Here is a 22,134-nt window from a genome sequence, read left to right on the forward strand (position 1 = left end):
CAGTTTCTACAGGTGGCCGTCCTGTTTCAGTAGTACGTGTCATACTTCAGCTGTGGGATTCGAACACTGAACTCCACACCATCTTAGACATATTACATAGTCTCTGTTGACATTTTGCTTTCTTTGTTCCTGATTTCAGAGATTTGATCCTGACATATCTTTGATCCAGATACCTCATCTCTGAACTTGAACCTCACCAAGGAGGTTATGTTTTCACTGTTGCAGGTCTATTTCTTCAGATATCACTGATTCTGAGTCCTTTTATCCTGTAATAAGGACCTATGGCAAGATCTGGATCAAAGGAATCAGCGTAAAAGGAATCACAATCAAAACTCAATGGTTGAAGGCAAGAGCTAGCCTTTGGGCTTAATTTGCACCAAAATTTAAAACAATGACATGATCCAAGGTCCACCATCACAATTCAATCAAATTGCCTTATGTTCTGCTGACAAATAGAAACAAAACATCTGGCTCGGCAGAGGTGATCATCTTATCCGAACAGACAGCCCAATTACTGGCTTTTCCTGCAAAAGTTCTTCAACAAATACATTTTAAACATAAGGGCTTAATTCAAAGGACTGCCTGTTGATGGCGTATAGGCTGGATTCATTCAGTGGATGGATTGCGTGAATCTGATGATTTATATTTAAAGAATCTGCCAACAACTGTAATCAGCTGTGGGTGTCTATAAAGATGAAAAGTGAGTAAGTACTGGGGCAAGAAGGGCCTTTACTGTCATCGTATATACATGAATACAAACATTGAAATTTGCCCTCTGTATTTAACCTTCACCCTAATTACAATTAGACACAATCCAACTACAAGCAAAACTGGGCAGCTACAGTCCGACGCCCGAGGGACCAACTCCACATGTAGAGACCCTGCTTTGGTCAAGGGCAGAGAAAGGAGGATGACCCTAATGTGCATGTTTTACCCTTTCCCTGAGTGCCCAGGGAAAGGCCATGCACACACGGGGAAAACGTGTAAACTCCACACAGACAGGACCTTGGTATGGGTGGAACTGAACCCCAGACCTTCTTGCTGTGAAGAATGCCAACCACCAAGCCACTGTGCTTCAGGCAGCTTGGTGGCTCAGTCAATATCAGTAGAGCACCAATACCACATGTCATTCCACTTGAATTTAAAACAAATTGAAACTGAACATTTTTTTAAACAGTAGAATTGAGATTGTGTAGGCTATGTTGTCTTGTACCATCTCCGGGGTTAACATTGCACTAATAAGCCAACATGGGACAGAAACACTGGAGTAAGCCACAAGTGGGGATGGTAAACAGAGACAGTAGGATCCAGAAGCAAAAGCAAATAAACATCAAAGCCACCTGCATTGCACCCAGAACGAACACAGCAGTCACTCTGTTCAGGACGTTCCCAGTTTCAGTGCCATACCATGTTCTCTGGCCCATAGAGGAACTGTGGAGTCCTGGTTTTCCAATAGTTTTAATCCTTCGTTAAGGGTCAGAATCACAGGCTCCTCAGTGGAGAAAAAAAAAAGTCTGGACAAGTCAGTAGGGGCAATTCTTGGCAAAAAGAAGGCAAAACAGAGGAGGGGAGGGCCCCACGGACATCGCCTCTGCTGACTGTGGGAAGTTCAAACCAGTGTTTCTGAAACTGTGACTGCAAAGTTTTAAGGAGTATTGAGACAGACAGGTGACTGCGATATTACTGGCTGCTGAGGGTTGTGACGCGAGCAGTGAGACTGTCTGCTGTGGGCCCAGCACTGAAACAGAGCAGAGCAGCTGTTGTCTACCTGGATACTGCGCTGAAACAGAGCTGGATCTCAAAGAGACCTCCTGTCTACGAATCCAGAGTGTCACCTGGACAACAGACGAGACAGAACAGAGTGTACAGTCATGAGAATACAGAGGTGGTACTGGCCTGGAATGTGTTCTCCCGTCACAGACACAAACAGTGTTCCTCACTCTGCTTACTGTCCTGGGGCGGGTCAACACTGATCTCCTCCGTATCTTCTGTGTCCTCCCCCATCTCTTCGTCTCCATCTTCCTCCTCCTCTTCTAGTTCTCTGGCGATGAGCTGCCGTGCCAACTTGATATTCAGTCCCTCATTGTAGTGCATCTTCCTCATCATCTGAAAATGCTTCTTTTTGGCTGCGGAGGAAGATACATTCAGTTTGAAACAAGCACCACACAGATTTTGATGCTCATCTTGATGTGGCTGTTTTATGCCTGAATTTATACAGGAACATTACACTACCGCTTCCTGGAATAAAAAGAACCACTGGTGGCTGTGCTTATCCCGAGATTCTGTAGCATGAAGTGGATCAAAGTCTACAACTCCCTCCAGTGGTCTCCAAACTATTCCAGAAAGGGCTGAGAGGGTGCAGGTTTTCTTTGCAGCCACTGACTTCAGCAGGTGATTTCACTGATGAACTCATCCCACCTGTTCAAAGGGATGTTAATCAGTGAAATCACCTGCTGAAATCAGTGGCTGCAAAGAAAACCTGCACCCTCTCGGCCCTTTATGGAATAGTTTGGAGACCACTGCTTTAGACAATACACCAGTCCATCACAGGTTATATCCCAGCCAAGGCCAGTATCCATTTGAGCTGGGTGAGATGGGCCAATGCAGATGGTGTCTTATTCAAAGGCACAGACTGGCAGTGTGGATGGGAAATGAACCCAGGTGAATGTACAGGTTAGTAAGCCAACCCTTGAGATATGTATCTGCTCTGCACCTCCTACTGGACTGTAACACTGAGGGAAGGCCAAAACTAAGCATCTTCACTGCAACAGAAATGACTGGACAGTGACAATAATGTTAATAAATTGTATCTTCTAAAAAAGGGAATTAATATCTTTATTGAAATGTGTACCCCCTACCCCCAAAATTTCTGGGTGATTCTTTAACTACGGGCACTATTGGCCTTGTAAATGTAATTTCCACCACACCATTGCCTTACAATATAAAGCGCCTTGGGGCAACTGTTTGTTGTGATTTGGCGCTATATACATGTGCTCTGATGTTACTGTTTACCTCCATAGAAACTACCCACACAACCTTTCATACAAACTTTTTAAAGGGACATTATTGTTGTGGTGGAAATTACGGCAATAGTGTGGGACAACTACATTTCGTTTAAAAAAATCACAACAGTTGTATGACATTGAATACCCCAATTATGTTTTGATTATTTTACTGATATTTTATTCAGAGATATTTTAAAACATTAGAAAAAAACGTTTGTTTACTATTCATTTTTATCATTGAAGATCATAAGTCTGGGTGTGGGACAAGCACAAAACAGCAATATTTGCATATAATGATGCTGAAAAAAGGTGAAAAAGTCATCATAGACTACTAGGACAAATTTCTTAAAACAGTTTCATTGTAAAGATAACTATAAAAGTGTGAAATTTCCCCTTTCTTTTTTTCATAAAATATGATCAAGGGACATAAAAGTGCCCGTAGTCTAAGAATCACCATTCTATTAATAATAAATACATAAACTAATGAGGTGACAGGCAACAAACCCAAAATAAGTTGCCAATTCAGGGGTACAAACTGAATTTGTAGACTATCATTCAGACTTTTATTTTATTTTTTTTTATTGTTCTGTCTTGAGTACTACAGAATGTATGTGCAGGCCGCAGCAAAGGTTTTGGGTACTTTCACTGAGCCTCATTTACTCATATGTGTACAGAAATGTTCATATTCACTGCATAAAATAAGTGAGTGCACAAAATCACAGCAGGATTCATGCCAGTTTTGTTCTCACCACCACATGCGTCAGGCGCATGCAGGTGGCCTGGAATCTATGTACTGACATGCCTCCATTTCTCCATACAAGGAGTTCGGTGTGTCATGAAGAGCAGCGCTGTGTGGAACAAAGGTGACAGACACTGGTGATGACAAGCGATGGCCCCAAAAGATAATAAAGACAGAAAACTTTCTTAATGTAAAGTGAGAAACGTGTCAGAGGTGGAGGCAAATGAAGGCGTTCTTCTTTGGACCTTGTTGTCTGCAGTGATGTTCTAAATAAATATATAAATCAATTAATTAAAAACTTGAGCCAACAGTGAATGTTGAATACCTGCCCCCTGAGGGTTGGACAAGTCTGGGGGAAAAAAAAATAAATAAAAAAAATATGCAAAACATTCTGACTTCATATAACCTGTATGCCCTTTAATATGCCACCAATTAATAAATTACATTTACCTACTGACACACTTTAATGGCAGGAGAAACAGTTGAGTGATTGATCAATTATAGGGTAAAATGGGCACTGAACACTTTTCATATCCAACCTCAATTCCAATAAAGTTGGGACATTGTATGAAATGTAAATAAAAACAAAATACAATGATTTGCGAATCCTCTTCAACCTATATTCAATTGAATACACCACAAAGACAAGATATTTAATGTTCAAACTGATAAACTTTGTTTTTGTGCAAATATTTGCTCATTTTGAAATGGATGCCTGCAACACATTTCAAAAAAGCTGGGACAGGAGCAACAAAAGACTGGGAAAGTTGATGAATGCTCAAAGAACACATTCTGCACATGTTACAACAGCGTGGCTTCGTAGTAAAAGAATACGGGTACTAGACTGGCCTGCCTGCAGTCCAGACCTATCACCCATTGAAAATGTGTGGTGCATTATGAAGCGCAAAATACGACGACAGAGACCCTGGACTGTTGAACAGCTGAAGTTGTACATCAAGCAAGAATGGGAAAGAATTCCACCTACACAGCTTCAACAATTAGTGTCCTCAGTTCCCAAACGCTTATTGAGTGTTGTTAGAAGGAAAGGTCATGTAACACAGTGGTAAACATACCACTGTCTCAGCTTTTTTGAAACGTGTTGCAGGCATCCATTTCAAAATGAGCAAATATTTGCACAAAAACAATAAAGTTTATCAGTTTGAACATTAAATATCTTATCTTTGTGGTGTATTCAATTGAATATAGGTGGAAGAGGATTTGCAAATCATTGTATTCTGTTTTTATTTACATTTTACACACCGTCTCAACTTCATTGGAATTGGAGTTGTACACCTTTGTAAACTAACTCAACTGGTATAGTTGAACATTTTAATGATGGCAACAAATTAGGATGAAACCATCTAAGTTTCATGTCTACAAGTATTTAATACCTTTGGTCAGTGTTAATATACTGTGCATTTATTTAGTTTAAAGGGAGTATTTTGATGGTTCACCAAGAAAGTATTCACAGTGCTTCACTTTCTCCACATTATGTTACACCCTTATTCCAAAATGGAGTCAATTCATTTTTTTTCCCGAAAAATTCTATTCACAACACCCCATAATGACGTTTGTTTTTTTTTTTTGCAAATTTATTAAAAAAACAAGCCAACAAACAAACAAAAAAAAACCCCAAGAAATCACATGTTCATAAGTTTTCACACCCTTTGCACAATACTTTGTTGATGTACCTTTGGCAGCAATTACAACCTCAAGTCTTATGATGCCACAAGCTTGGTGCACCCATCTTTGGGTAGTTTTGCCCATTCCTCTTTGCAGCACCTGTCAAACTCCATCAGGTTGGATGGGGAGCGTCGGTGCACAGCCATTTTCAGATCTCTCCAGAGATGTTCAATCAGATTCAGGTCTGAGCTCTGGCTGGGCCATTCAAGGACATTCACAAAGTTGTCCTGAAGCCACACCTTTGATATCTTGGCTGGGTGCTTAGGGTCATTGTCCTGTTGAAAGATGAACCGTCGCCTCAGGCTGAGGTCAAGAGCGCTCTAGAGCAGGTTTTCATCCAGGATGCTGCATTTTCCCCTCATTCCTGACTAGTCTCAGTTCCTGCCACTGAATGAGCCACTGCCATGTGATTTCTTAGGGGTTTTTTTCTCTTTATAAATTTGCAAAAGATCTTAAACCCCCCCCCCAAAAAAAACACTTTTTTCACATTGTCATGATGGAGTATTGTGTGTAGAATTTTGAGGGAAAAAAATGAATATGAACCATTTTGGAATAACGCTGTAACATAAAATGTGGAAAAAGTGAAGCTCCGTGCATAGTTTCTGGATACACTGTATATTAATTAAGACAACTCGACTAACAAAAGCCAATTAAAGAAATGAACCATTTTGAAAGTACTGAAAAAGATACAACTACACCGATACAGACCCCTGGATCGACTTAAATGCACTATGAACCAGTTGAGGTTAGCTGCCATGTTAGTACATCCACACAACATCTTCAAACGTTCATAGAAGTTCAAAAGTCAATGCAAGACTCTCTGAAGACTTGCATCAGTTTATTCTTCTTTAACATAACTGGCAACATTACACTAACATTACTGTGATAACATATCTGAATGCCAACAGGATTTACACAGCACCATCAAACCTCAAATCCAAAAACTGCCTGTAATTTGATATAACTGGCCTATTATAATACAAACTGAATATCTACACTAAAAGAATTTTAAACAGAATGCTTGAAGTCAAATTGTTCCATAATTTAAAAAAGAGGCATTGTTCTTACTATCCCCATTACACAGGGGTGGAGTCTGTTCTGCCATCCTTATGCTGCCATGAAATTGCAGAGAACGATGCAGGACATCAAAGAGCTACACAGCTGCCAGTAGGACCTTAAAGGCCTGCTCAGTATCTGCTCACAAACAGCCATGATCACTGTGAAGTATGAAGCTGCACTTGACTACTGTTGAAGAGACGCCAAAGTCGGAGAATGCTCAAATATCACACAAGCCACTCACAAACCTCACAGAGCACCCCACAACTGCCCAGGACCCAAGCAATGATCAGGGCTGTGAGCCGTGATTTTATGAATAAGGTTCATTTTTGAAAGCGCTGTTATTAAGCGCAAAATGAGTTTGTCAACTGACGTCTGGAGTTCATCAGAAAGTTTTGTGCGTGTTCAAAACTAAGTGAAGATCAAGCGTAGAGCTTTGTCTTATACTTATCCTGTGGCTGATGGTTCATTCTGGGCTTCTGAAAGCTCCGGTGTCAATTCTGCACAAGCAGACATGAAGCTTGGCTGTCACCAAAAGTGTGCATCATGTCAGACACAGCAGACAATCTGCACCCCAATTACTATTATGATGACAACCTGTAGCATTAAGTAACTAAATAATCTCTCACCAAGGAAGTTAAAACAAACTAAATATTAAATGAATCCTTTTCCCACATTTCTGTACAGTGCACTTGCAGTTTGGGTGTGTGGGTGTGTGTATATATATTCGCCCCCCCCAACTGACGTGCCTGACAGACCTGCATGAAAACACCTTGCATGGAACATTTTAATATGTAATTAGGTGCATTAAGTTTATGTAGACTCAATGTCACTTTTGTCCTCCCCCCATGAATTGTATAATCCAGAGTTTGACTCACAGCTCTGGTCAAAAGAAGACAAAGCAAGTTTGCTGAACCGGACAACAGTCATGTGACTTTTTTCAGTCCCTGTTATGGATCTTTTTTCATGGTTCAGCTGTTTTCCAGTCATAAATAGTCCAGTAAAAGTTGTTAATTATTCAGTTATGTCATTTTTCTGTATATTTACCTGATGCTGCCGCCGCCCGCTTAAATGATGGGAGACACATAGGCATATGCACACAAGATAAATCCAAACAGGAGTGTGTGGAAAATTAATCACTTAATATTTAGCTCATTTTGCACTCTCGCTCTCCCCCACTCTCTCTCTATGAGTGTGCATAAATTCAGTTTCAATTTATTTCATTTTATATACTGCCAAATCACAATAAAGCTGTCTCAACTGTTAATAAACAGTGAGGAAATATGACATCATGGTTTTAGACCACGGCAAACCACTCAAAATCCAGCATGTGTCAAAAAAAGTGGCAGATGTCAGGAGAAATGTGACATCATCGATAGTGCACCAACTCCACGGGAGATAACACCGCACATGAGCTGCTGAAGGTGTTACACAGTAAAGTGTTTTTGCGTCCCCTTCTGTGCATTTTAAGCAACTCAATGGATGCACAACAGTAACAGACCCCTTAAAGGCTGAATTATGATGACAAGGGGTGTGACGAATGCGCGTGTAGATGCATGCAACCCACTTTGCCCCCCTTCCTGAGAGACAAATATCAATTTATGCATCTCCATCTGCCACTCTGTACATGGACAATATTGATTTGGCTTTGCTGACTGTTTTCTGAGATTCTATTCAATATAAAACATTGCAGACGAAAACAAGCTCGTTGAAAAAAAAAAATAGTGCACATGTTATGCAGTTCCCCTCTGAAATGGGTATCAAAGAGTGGAGGCTAGCATGCACAAGTGTGCACATACAGAAGTTAGGCAAATGAACTGACACAGCTCGTGTCAGTCCATCTCGAGGGAGGTCAGCTAAAGGTCAAAAGCAAGAATTCAAGCCCTTTGCCCAAGCCAGTACCTCCTGCTATGCAGAGTCACTTTGCATGAGATCACTCACAGCTAAGGACACTCAACACTAAGGTGAAGATTCTAAATGAAAAGTGTTCATATAATGTGTATTTAGTTAAAAGACTGTTTTTATATTTTATAGAACAATTGGGCCTTCATCATTTGTGTGTAATCATGGTGTGTGGAAGTTCTAAATTTGTTCATGGAGTATGAACAAATTCACGTCTGTACATAACTGATGAATCTCCGATTTGTGCGCAAAGCATGCGTGAATGAGGTCAGCATACGTCTTTAACAGTGACTGATGCAGTAACTGATGGCTGCAGTGATGCGTTTCACACGTGTCAGAGTGAAACTTACACTGTCACATGAGCTGTCCAGCAGTTTGTTGCGAGGACAGTTAGCACACACTACTGTGTATAGAAATAGAAAAGAAGTTTTAAAGTAATAGATACGACTATGTCAGAGATTATCTAAAAAAAAAAGAAAAAGCGCCACTCAGAGAGCATACCGCCGCCAAGTCTCAACAGCCATCAGTTTGTCTTTCAATGAAATGAAGAACAGATAACATTAAAATCAGAGGACAAACTGATGAAAACATGAATTTAAGAACTATCCAGACTGTGAATCAAATTCAAAATCTAATCAAATTTTTCTTTTGTCAAACTCTTAAGCCTGATTTATAATTCTACAACTCTGTAACTCCATGGCTACGCAATGACGTTGATGTAGGCATGACCTTTCAAAGTTCTCCGTTGTGTCGCAATGCAATTTACCACTGGAATAGCAGGGGGCGCGACGTGAAAAACAAGGCAGGAAAGACAAGGCAGGAATTTTCTTTACGCCTGCACTGCCACTGGTTATTTATTTTTCCTTTTTTTCTGATCTAATTTGTCAACAACCTCCACTCTTTATACAATCATCAACCTCCAAACCAACATTATGTGCAATTTCCTTCCATGAATGGCGGGTTATTTGAGCACCTTTGTAGTTTTTCAACTCCGTGTTGTAAAGTTGGTCATATTTGCGGCCTCCTTCTGTCAAATGTCCCTCTATGTGATTCATGATCAAAATGTAATCGCCGTGCACACTGCAAAAACCTTTAATCAGACTTCAAATATGGTTGGAGAGGAATGAGTGAAACCAGAAAATTGATCAAGCACAGCCCTTGCGGTCTCTGTCATTTCAATGTGTAGTTTAATTTCTTGGGAAGTGAAAATAATGGGTTTTAGAGCAATGCCTGCCATATTTGTACACACGCGTGGGGGGGCTGCCCCTGAGTTGTCATGAAGAAGAAAACTAGCTACAAAAACCAAAACAAATTTTTGTACCATGCTGTAAACGTGTTGTCTGCTGTAAAGGTTTTTATGGAGAGGGGCTCAGGGAGGGTTTGCAGTGACGCAGGAGGCTCTGCGTTGCTATGGAGAAGCATATACATCAGGCTTTACCACGCCACCAAATTTCAATTATATCCATTCACTTTTATATTCATCTCAATATCCTGTGCAACAGGAAGAACAAACAATTCCTGATTCTCTTAATTATCCAGATTCACCATAAATTTAAGGTTCTACCTTAACCCCTTACCCAGCCCTGTATCAATTTTTCAAAAAAGGTCAGCAATTTGAATAATCCTGCTAACATGTACAATGTTTTATTTGCCCTATTGGCAGTTGGTGTGCTTCCCTCACAACCAGAAGGTCCTCGGTTCAACGCCACCCATGTATATTTTGCCTGTTGCATCACGAGTTGCACAGCTTTATGGCGGACTGCCACAGAAAAGTATTTCCTTAAATAAGACATTAAATTTTATCTACAATTTAAACATGAAAGACCCAAGGCTGGACATTTTTGTGTATAAAAACATATCTGTGGGTTAGGGTCTCACACCAGACAGTTTCTCCAATCAGTGTCACAAAGGTCTACAACTTCAGTTATTTGTGTGTCGATGCCTTCCCTCACTAGTATTTTTTTTTAAAACTGCCTACTACACATTTATACAATACCACACCATTTGTATTTCTTTATGATTGATGTGAATGAAGTCCCAGACAGATTCACTGATTTGGAAATATTCATCCTCTGACTTGTCTAATAAAAACTGGCAGTAAAAGTGATGATTTGTACTTTATCCCAGGGAGGGCAGACCGTGTTTTTCAACAATGGGCCTCAAAAGGAATGAAGACTATGCAAGATTTATTTATGTCTAACTCCGAGAGTGTGATGCCCTTTGAAGAAACTAGGCAAAAATACAATATAGATAAAAAATACTTTAGTTTCTTTAGATAGCTGTGTCAACTATCAGCTATCGGAGCTGCGTCAGTCAGCTATCGGAGCTACGTCAGTCACAGTCAGTCAGAGCTGCGTGTCGTCACAGCGAGCTGCAAAAAGTTTGTACCTGAGTTTTCAGAGGTGGTGTTTGTAGTTGCCATCTGCCACGCCGGTGTTTGCCAACCCGGACAGTGGGAATACCACCTCAACCGGCAACTTAGCCCCGCGACTGGACAGCAACAACGTCCGAGGCCCGCCCAACGTGGTGAATTCACTGAGGCCGCGCGCTGCGTCATTAAAGCCGCGCGTCACGAGTGCCGCTTCCCCGAGGCCTCGTGCAGCCACCGCGGATCCATCAGCGCAGAAACACCAAGGCCGCGCGGCACCAGCGCAGTGCAGATCCATCCCGGTGACAAACAACGCAGGCTGTTAACATCGGCGATCGACAAGCTGCTCATAAGCCGACCATGGGGCCTAAGAAGGTTCTGACAGCGGAGGAAGGTGACGATATTAAAAAATCTCTGGACTTTCTATCAGAGGAGATTTCTGTTGTGAAGCAGCAACAGAAATCAATCATGGATCTGGTGGAGGAGGTGAAGGCATTACGGCTCCAGAACGCCGAGAAAGACCGGCATCTGGTGCAGCTGGAAAATAGAGTGGCTGAATTGGAGCAGTACACCAGAATTAACGACGTCATCATCACAGGTCTTCACATCAAACCACGGTCCTATGCACGGGCGGTAACAGATGAGAGCGGAGGGGATCCCAGTGAACAGGAGGTCAGCTCTGTGGAAAAACAGGTTGCTGATTTCCTCCTATCTAAAGGTATAGAAATGGATTTAAATAACATTGAAGCGTGCCACCCTCTGCCCCGGAGAAATGACGGTGATAAACGAACCGTCATCATGAGATTCATCAACAGAAAACACAAAACAGCACTGTTAAAACAAGGAAGAAAACTGAAAGGGACAAACGTATTCATCAATGAACATCTCACCAAACGGAATGCCGACATCGCCAGGAAAGCACGCTTCTTAAAGAAACAGGGAAAAATCCAGCACACATGGACTTCAAACTGTAAAATATTCATCAAACTGAACGGATCACCAGAACAAGCAAAAGTCATGGCAATAAGGAACATCGAGGAGCTGGACAAATATGAACAATAGGTATGAGGACTCAAACACATCACAGCACCATGATGCAGACTGGAGCAACCCACTCATCCACATCATCTACACCCGGAGACAAGAGAGACATAATGACTAAGGATAATGATCCGTTTATTTCTGCCCAGGAGATACATTTAATTATAATAACTCTGCTAACCACCCCTTCGAATCTGAAAATGATCCTGATACCTTTTTCAGTGAGAATATTGTGAGACAGTGCAAATATTTTACAGAACAATTCAAAAATTATAAAATCAATGATAAAAATTTTTCAATTATACATTTCAACAGCAGAAGTCTTTCTCGTAATCTGTCCACTATTAATGATTGTTTGAAAACATCCAAAAAAACGTTTTTCAGTTATTGCAATTTCAGAAACATGGTTAAATGAGGATAATAAAGATCTGGTATATCTTTATGGTTATGAATTGTTCCTGGTTAATAGGCAGACGAGAAGGGGCGGAGGCGTTGCATTGTTTGTAAGGTCAGATTATAACTGTAAACTCATTAACAACATGTCATTTACAGTGGACAACATCATGGAATGTGTTACCATAGAAATGACATCTATAAACTCCAAAAACATAGTTGTTAGTTGCATTTACAGAGCTCCTGGGACAAATATTGACACCTTTGAAGACATTATCTTAGGAATGTACAACAAAATCAACAGAAATAAGCATTTATTTGTCTGTGGAGATTTCAATATAGATTTTTTAAACCCTCACAATCATCCACAAATTACCTCATTTATAAACACCTTGTACTGTTTAGGGCTGTTTCCAACCATCATTCATCCTAGCAGAATAACTATGGACTCAACAACTCTCATTGACAATATTTTAACTAACGTTATATCTGGTAATCTTAGTGGGGGACTACTGGTCAGTGATATCAGTGATCACTTGCCAGTTTTCTCAGTCTTTGCATTGGAGGGTTGTTGTATGTATCGAAGCAATATCAAATTCATGAGTAGAAAAGTAACACCTGAAACAATTGATAATTTAAGGGAGGATTTATCAAGTCAGAATTGGTCAGATGTTTTTGTTGATGATGTTGACAGGTCATATGATGCTTTCATTTCCATTTTTTCCAGTTTGTATAATAAACACTGTCCATTTGTTGACAAAATATATAGAAATCAATATAGCAACAAACCATGGATAACTAAGGGACTTCAGAGGGCATGTAAAAAGAAAAACGTACTATATAAACAATTCATAAAACTACGAACTAAGGAAGCTGAAAGTAAGTATAAAACATATAAGAATAAGTTAATCAATATCATGAGACTCAGTAAAAAAACATATTATAATGAGTTACTTGTCAAAAACACATGTAATAACATCAAAAACACATGGAACATATTAAATGAAATAGTAAAAAAGAATAGAGTAACTAGAGATTATCCTTCATTTTTTCAGAGTAACAACTACATCACGATTGATAACGACGAGTCTATTGCTGAACACTTTAATGAATACTTCGTTAATGTGGGTAAAAATCTTGCCAGTAAGATTGACTCATCAACTAATAACTTCTGGGTAAATAATTCAACGTTTAACAAATCTGTTTCAATGTTCATTGGTGGTACTCATGAAAGGGAAATACTTGATCTGGTTCATGGTTCAAAAAGTAAGAAATCGACTGATTTTAATAATTTGGATATGGCTTTATTAAAAAAGTTATTGATTGTATAGTAAAACCGTTCAATTATATTTGCAATATGTCACTAAGTACTGGTAAATTTCCTTCTCAAATGAAAATAGCCAAAGTAATTCCTCTGTTTAAAACTGGTGACAAACACACATTTTCTAATTATAGACCTATATCACTCCTGCCACAATTTTCCAAAATTTTGGAAAAAATATTTGCTAAAAGATTAAATGATTATTTACTGAAGCATAACATCATTTGTGAAGAACAATATGGATTCAGAAGGTCTCGAACTACATCACATGCTTTGATGGACTTTGTGGAAAGTATAGCAACTGCAATTGATAATAAACAATACACAATAGGTGTTTTTTTTGATTTACAGAAAGCGTTTGACACAATTAACCATGGAATACTATTAAGTAAACTGCAGAAATATGGAATCAGAGGTCTGGCATATGAATGGATAGCTAGTTATTTACAAGGCAGATTTCAGTATGTTCAATTCAATAATACAAATTCTGAACTCAGGGATGTCACATGTGGGGTGCCGCAGGGCTCAGTGCTGGGTCCTTTGTTGTTTATAATCTATATAAATGATATAAGTTGGGTGTCGAGTTCACTGAGATGTGTCCTTTTTGCGGATGATACAACTGTGTTCTGTAGCGGTGAAAATCTTGAACAGCTTCTGGACATAGTGGAGAAAGAACTGGAAAAATTTAAGGTTTGGTTTGACGCTAATAAGTTGTCACTCAACCTTGGGAAAACTAAATGTATTATATTTGGAAATAAACAGGCACCCAAATGTAAAAATGTAACTATAAACAATAAGGAAATTGAGTTAGTAACAGAGAATAAATTTTTAGGTGTTATAATTGATAATAAACTTAGCTGGAAACCACATATAAATTATGTGAAATCAAAATTGTCAAAAACTATAGCCATTTTGTATAAAGCCAAAGACCTACTGCCGCAAGAAGGGTTACTTACTTTATATCATTCTCTGATGGTACCATATATGACATATTGTGTTGAGTCATGGGGAAACACTTACAAATCAAATACCAATCCAATATTCCTTCTGCAAAAACGAGCCATACGAATCATCTGCAATAAACAATATCGTGAACCAACTCATTCTCTATTTGTGTCTTTAAATTTATTAAAATTCATTGATTTGGTCGATTACATTACAATTCAAACTTTATTTCGAGCGAAAAACCAAGCCTTACCGAGACATGTCCAGAGTCTGTTCCGATTGAGGGAATCCAGATATAGTTTAAGAGGTTGTGCAATTTTTATGAAACCACCAGTAAGAACAAATGTAAAGGGTTTTTGTGTGTCTGTGGTTGGGGTGAGGAAATGGAACAAATGTTCAACAGGTTAGAATGAGTAGTACCTTAGTGAGATTTAAGAAACTACTCAAAAAGAACATTATGTCTAAGTATCATAAAGAAGCAAATATAATTTGATTTATATGGAATGTTCAATTTATAAGTGGGACTTACTGTATATTTGAATGTGTGGGTATGTATATGCGTATGTAGATATATAGATATGGGTAGGTGTATATGTATATAAGTGACTGTGTATATGTATGTATATATTTATGTTTGTAAAGTATATACGTATGTATATAGGTATATGTGGCACAGCCCAAGCAGAGGGTCACCCCCAAGAGCCTGTCTGCTTGAGGTTTCTTCCTTATAGGGAGTTTTTCCTCACCACAGTTGCCTAGTGCTTGCTCTGGGGGTTGGTAAGGTTAGTCCTTACTGGCGTAAAGTGCCTTGATTCGACTTTCTTATGATCTGGTACTATATAAATATAATTATAAGTGAATAGTATATTGATGTGTATGTCTGTGTGTCGACATGTAGTAGTGAATTTATATTTATGTAAATATGACTGATTAGAATTGTTGGACTTGTACTAGCAGGAGTGGGAGCTAATAAGCTTTGCTTCAGCCCACACCCTTTCGGACTCACTAGTTTTGTCTGTGTTTGTTTGTGGAATTGTTCATTTTTTTTCCATTTGAATATTTTGTGTGCCGAATTAAAAAACTTTGTCAGGTAGTCAGAATAACCCCCCCCCCCCCCCAAAAAAGCTAATTTAGAGGAAATTATTTCTAAAAACAGTCAAAGTAAAGGTGCTATATCAGAGTTGTACAATTTGTTGCTGCCGAATTCAACTGAAAATTCTTTTTCAAAACAAAAGGCATGGAATGAGGATTTAGCAATAAATATATCACAAGAGGACTGGCAATCAGCATGTACCAAAACTCACACACCATTGATTAATACCCGATTTAGGCTCATATAATATAAATGGCTCATGAGAACTTACGCCACACAGATATAATAGTAACATACCAGATGTGTGTACAAAGTGTAATGAGGATAAAGGGACTTCGTTCCACTGCATGTGGCAATGTACTAAGGTTGGACTTTTCTGGGAGGAAGTTAAAAAAGCAATAGAAACTATTATATCAAAGAACATACATGTTCTTTGAACATGCATATCAAAGAATATACATATCAAAGAACAATCATGCTCTTTTTATTTTGGCAATCTATCCTGGAAAAGATAATTTTACAAGCCCAATTCCAATGAAGTTGGGACATTATGTAAAATGTAAATAATACAAGAATACAATGATTTGCAAATTCTCATCAACCTATATTCAATTGAATACACCACAAAGACAAGACATTTAATGTTCAAACTGACCAACTTTATTGTTTTTGTGCAGATATTTGCTCATTTTCAAATGGATGACTGCAACACATTTCAAAAAAGCTGGGACAGTGGTATTTGAATTGGTACTGTTACATCACCTTTCCTTCTAACAACACTCAATAAGCATATGTTTACCACTGTGTTACATCACCTTTCCTTCTCACAACACTCAATAAGCATTTGGAAACTGAGGACACTAATTGTTGAAGCTGTGTAGGTGAAATTCTTTCCCATTCTTGCTTGATGTACGACTTAAGTTGTTCAACAGTCCGGGGTCTCCGTTGTCGTATTTTGCGCTTCATAATGCGTCACACATTTTCAATAGGTGATAGGTCTGGACTGCAGGCAGGCCAGTCTAGTACCCGCACTCTTTTACTATGAAGCCACGCTGTTGTAACACATGCAGAATGTGGCTTGGCATTGTCTTGCTGAAATAAGCAGGGACGTCCCTGAAAAAGACATTGCTTGGATGGCAGCATGTGTTGCTCCAAAACCTGGATGTAATGGACTGCATTTATATAGCGCTTTTCCATCTGCATCAGACGCTCAAAGCACTTTACAATTATGCCTCACATTCACCCCGATGTCAGGGTGCTGCCATACAAGGCGCTCAGTACACACCAGGAGCAATAGGGGATTAAAGGCCTTGCCCTAGTGATTTTCCAGTCAGATGGGGATTTGAACCCATGATCTTCTGGATGTACCTTTCAGCACTGATGGTGCCATCACAGATGTGTAAGTTGCCCATGCCCTGGGAACTAACACACCCCCATACCATCACAGATGCTGGCTTTTGAACTTTGTGCTGGTAACAATCTGGACGGTCTTTTTCCTCTTTTGTCTGGAGCACACGACATCTACAATTTCCAAAAAGAATTTAAAATGTGGACTCATAAGACCACAGCACACTTTTCCACTTTGTGTCTGTCCATTTCAAATGAGCTTGGGCTCAAAGGCGGCGGCGGCGTTTCTGGATGTTGTTTATGTATGGCTTTCACTATGCATGGTAGAGTTTTAACTTGCACTTGTAGATGTAGAGACGAACTGTGTTAACTGACAATGATTTTCTGAAGTGTTCCTGAGCCCACGTGGTAAGATCCTTGACACAATTATGTCAGTTTTTAATGCAGTGCCGCCTGAGAGACCCAAGGTCACGGACATTCAATGTTGGTTTTCGGCCTTGCCGCTTACATGTAGAAAGTTCTCCAGATTCTCTGAATCTTCTGCTTATATTATGGACTGTAGACGATGGAACCCCTAAATTCCTTGCAATTGAACGTTGAGAAACAATGTTCTTAAACTGTTGGACTATTTTTTCACGCAGTTGTTCACAAAGTGGTGATCCTTGCCCCATCTTTGCTTGTGAACAGCTGAGACTTCTGGGGATGCTCCTTTTATACACAATCATGGCACTCAATTAGTGTCCTCAGTTCCCAAACGCTTATCGAGTGTTATTAGAATGAAAGGTGATGTAACACAGTGGTAAACATACCACTGTCCTAGCTTTTTTGAAATTTGTTGCAGGCATCCATTTCAAAATGAGCAAATATTTGCACAAAAACAAAGTTCATCAGTTTGAACATTAAATATCTTGTCTTTGTGGTGTATTCAATTGAATATAGGTCGAAGAGGATTTGCAAATCATTGTATTCTGTTTATATTTACATTTCACACAACGTCCCAACTTCACTGGAATTGGAGTTGTACAAAGAATGAATAAAAGATTACACGTATTAGGAAAGGGAAAGTGGCCATGTTTGAAGAGATATGGGGACCATTTAGAATTTGCGAAAAATGTGGACTTGGCAAATATTAATGAAGAACAAGAACTGTAAAATCCGCAAACCTGACTCTTTTTCCTTCTTCCTTTTTTTGTCTGCATAAAGTGTTTGATTGTTTAGCTAGACAAATGTGTACAAAAGTGCCATGTCTGGGCAGGGAGTTGGATTTTTTCCCGTACTGTTCTTGTTATTAACATTTTGTTTTCTTAATTAATCTTTTTGCACAGTGCAAAGAAATAATTCTGATGCATAGTTGTATGTGTGCCAACTTAAAATGAATAATCACACTGTTCCAAAAAGTGATTTGTAGAATTTTTTTTAAATAAAATAAAAATCATCCTGATATTTAGTTTGTCCACTTATTTATGGGCCCTGAAAATGGAGGCAGTTTGTATGCAAATGTCTAATACCTATATAGTGGTTTTAAATTACAGCTGAAAGGCTACACTATACTACAAGTAGATCTCATTTTATCTCAAGCCCATTGGACAGACTACAGAAGCATTTTTTTTCTTCTTAAATTGGTGCCCCAGGCCATCTGACTGTAAAAATGGAGCACTAACATAATATCAGTGGTGGGCACAGTTTCAATAATCCGATAACAGATAATTATCAAAGATAATGTTTTCATTATCGCATTATCTTTTTAGATAACTTTAAAAACCATTATCGGACTAATTACCTTACGATAAATTTTTGTCCGATAACTTTTAGACCGATAATGTAGTAAACAAAGCTGAACAGCGGCAAAATTTTTAGAATTTAAAATCAGTTGAGCACCTACCTGTTAAAAGTTTCCTAACAGATGTATAGTTCTACCCTCTGCAAACAGAAGAGAGTTGCTTCCAGGAGAAACCGCTCTATCCTCTCTCACACACACACGCACACTTTCTTTAACACCACACTAATATGCTGGCAATACGAGGTCTGTCCATAAAGTATCGTACCTTTTTATTTTTTTCAAAAACTATATGGATTTCATTCATATGTTTTTATGTCAGACATGCTTGAACCCTCGTGCGCATGCGTGAGTTTTTCCACGCCTGTCGGTGACGTCATTCGCCTGTGAGCACGCCTTGTGGAAGGAGTGGTCCCGCCCCTTCATCGGATTTTCACTGTCTGGAAATGGCGGAATGAAAAGGACTTTTTTTCCCCATCAGAATTTGGGCTGCGACGATGCGGCACAAACCACTGGATCATTTCTAAGCTGATGGCTCTGTGGATACGAGACCGTCGTGTGCTCTTTCTCTGGTTATCACAAGACCTGGACATCAGCCATTTTCCGGCAGATTTCACTTTTAACAAGAGATTTTGTCATGGAAAGCCGCGCGGAGGTTTCGCGCGTCACGACCGATTCGCTGATGAAGCGAGACAAAGGAACACCTCCGTTTCGGAGTGTTAGAGGACAAGTTGGGACATGTCTATCTCGGCTTTCAGTGCTTACCAGTCGAGTGAGTATAAAAGAACTTGTGGAGAGCTGGACATGTCCCACTCCAAAACGGAGGTTGAAAATCACTGGTTTATTGGTTTATCTTTATCAAAGATAACTTTTCAGTTATCTGATTATCTGTTATCGAAGTTAATTTTTTGGTTATCTGTGCCCACCACTGCATAATATAACCTTTCTTACAACAAGTGCAGAGAAAGACCGTTTTCACCTTGTTCTTCAGGAGTCAGCTCCTCTTCCTCCTCCTCCTCCTCACTGCTCTCCTCATCCTCCCTCATGAAGCGAGGCTCTGAGCCCTCTGCTGCCACCAGCCTTTGAACAAAGAAAGAAAGGAAGTGTGACATGAAATGAGTGAATTACCTCCTTTAAATAATTTGTAATAAGTGACTTTCCGTCTCTCCAGAGTCAGTGCTCATCTGTCAGTTTATTTTTGAGAACAGAATGTCTAATTGCAGGCAGCGGTGAGAAGTCAGACGTCAGAGACAACCGCTTACACAAACCTTGTAAAAACACCCCCAGCTGCAACAATAATGCAGAACTGAACTTGGACAAGAGCTGATCTGCATCCACAGTATCATGCGTTTCCTACAACACCATCATCAAAGTGCGCAAACTACAGTAAACATGGAGTACTACTACACAGCACTGGAAAAGGCTTTCTATGGAATTACAGAAGCTGCAGGAAGTCTGATGGTGATGCATTAGTTGAGAGGCAGGAGGGAGTTGGCAAAGTGAGCAAAAATGTGCATTTGCTAGGACTGAAGGTATAAAACTCATTACAATCTCCATCTTTCATACTAAAGATCTGCAACAGCAGCAGACAAAATGAATAACGGTTCATGGCTGAATGAATAACTGTTGGCCAATTGCCTTGAGGAAGCTCCCATTTACTGTACTACTACTATATTTTCTGCTTCTACTCCATTCACGTTCAAAATACAATAGTAATGTCTTGAAGTGGCAGCAATAGAAGACATTTTAAAAAGAGGAAACAGGATAAGTGATGAGAAGTCGAGTATGGCTTGCTGGAGAGCTAAGAATTAGAAAACAGTCTGCAGTCTGAAAGGCCCTCAACTCATCAGTTTAAGCCATAAAGTTATGAACAATTTGGGATGTGGTTACCTTGACTGACAACTGTGCATCATCAGACCCACAAGAAGTAGCGGAGCTGCTGTGGCTTTCATGAGGTCCACTCAACCATTTGTCTTCACTGAGCATTTTATTGCAAATGTCAGATCATGACCTGCTAATGGTTGGCCTATCAAAGAGGTCAGTGCTCCAGCATTTCCGCTGAGTAACATTTTAAAAGAAAAATAACCTAGAATATTTTCATTTTCATATCTGGTCCTTCAAAGTTAAAGCCAGGTGAAAAACATAATGAAGCAAAAATTTTTACAGTTGTCTTTTTTTTCTTTTTTTTTTTTAAAAGGAGTCATCAGGAGATGACATATCCACCCCCACCCCAGTCCCTACAAATCCGTAATTGACTGGTGTCAGGGGATCACCTAAGTACACCCTTATGCTAAATATGAATGCACTTGGTCAACTGGTTCTTGAGATATTGTGTTAAAAAGTGTGGCAATGACAATATCTTGAATATCTCGCTGTGACCTTGAAAATGATGTCAAGGTCACTGTAATTGGCTGATGTATTACCCAAATACACCTTTATGCTAAATCTGAATGAAATTAGTCAACTGCTTCTTGAGATATCGCACTAACAAGTGAAAACGGATGGACAGATGGACATGCTGATCGCTTTATCTCCCCATGTTTTGTACAGGGGAAGGAGGGGTTACATACATAGTTACTCTTGAGTCCACTGTGGTGGTGTACAGAGGCAAAATTATTAAAAATGTGTCCATGTCAAAACGCCCAAGTAACTCCATTCAATTTATATATAGCGCCAAATCACAATAGAAGTTGTGTCAATGCACTTCACATGGGTAAGATTTAACACCCCCGAGCAAGAACGTAGGCAACACTGGTAAGGAAAACCTCCCTCAAGCAGACTCAGAGGGGTGACAAACTGCTTCGGCCATGCTAACAAAGATGGAAAAATAAAATGCAAAGAACTGCAAAAAACTGAAAGACAATACTGGATTTTTAAGTACACCATTTCGTTGCAGCAATATGAAAAGTGTAAACAAACAAAAACACCGACAGCCCATTAAAAATAAAAAGAATGTACAGTAACTAAATTATTTTCATCGTCACATTTTAAGTGAAATGTAAAAAAAAAAAAAAAACCTAAATAACCTAATAATTCACAAAAGTTACTGTTTTACTTTCTGTCCAGAACTCAAAAACCATAAGAAGCGAAAATGACAGATACTGTCAAAAGGAGCAGGTAGAGTTGAGAAGCTATTTTTCCTTGAATACATTTTTTACAAAAAGTTGTCTCTCCTCCCACCACTTCTGCACTATAAATATTATTCCACATATAGTTTGTAAGTACAAAATAATTTGCTATGTTCAACAGAAATGGTTACTGCACTGAATAACATTAACACTGTAAATTTAGTCACATCTTAACACAACTTTGGCATGTGCAAACACTTTTTGCAGCAAATCTAAACACAACCATATAGTGTTGTGACTGTATACACGCAGAATAAATAAGATGTCAGTGTTCCATAAATATTTTTTCAACTTCATCTATCCAGTCCCACAGAGATTCTTCCTCAAATTCTGTCC

At 39.2% G+C, this 22,134-nt stretch overlaps 1 protein-coding gene and 1 long non-coding RNA gene across 3 annotated transcripts in view; one reads left to right on the top strand and one right to left on the bottom strand.

Annotated features, from left to right (window-relative positions):
* Window positions 1-851: 851 nt before the first annotated feature.
* On the top strand, window positions 852-20,435 carry LOC117518752. The gene is made up of 3 exons (XR_004563065.1): window positions 852-945; window positions 6,512-6,518; window positions 20,425-20,435. It is a non-coding gene; the product is annotated as an uncharacterized LOC117518752 (long non-coding RNA).
* The window catches only part of ppp1r2 (protein phosphatase 1, regulatory (inhibitor) subunit 2), a 41,944-nt gene continuing 20,973 nt past the window's right edge, over window positions 1,164-22,134 (bottom strand). Inside the window, exons 4-6 of one of the 2 annotated variants that reach the window (XM_034179969.1) lie at window positions 19,650-19,750; window positions 1,950-2,126; window positions 1,164-1,835 (exon numbers count right to left, since the gene is read on the bottom strand). In XM_034179969.1, coding sequence (XP_034035860.1) covers window positions 1,816-1,835; window positions 1,950-2,126; window positions 19,650-19,750 — 298 coding nt within the window. In that variant the 3' untranslated portion in view covers window positions 1,164-1,815. Of the gene's footprint in view, window positions 1,836-1,940; window positions 2,127-19,649; window positions 19,751-22,134 lie in introns of both variants that reach the window. The other variant, XM_034179968.1, reaches the window with a different exon arrangement.

Source organism: Thalassophryne amazonica, chromosome 10 (genome assembly GCF_902500255.1).
Source record: "Thalassophryne amazonica chromosome 10, fThaAma1.1, whole genome shotgun sequence".
Classification (NCBI taxonomy): domain Eukaryota; kingdom Metazoa; phylum Chordata; class Actinopteri; order Batrachoidiformes; family Batrachoididae; genus Thalassophryne; species Thalassophryne amazonica.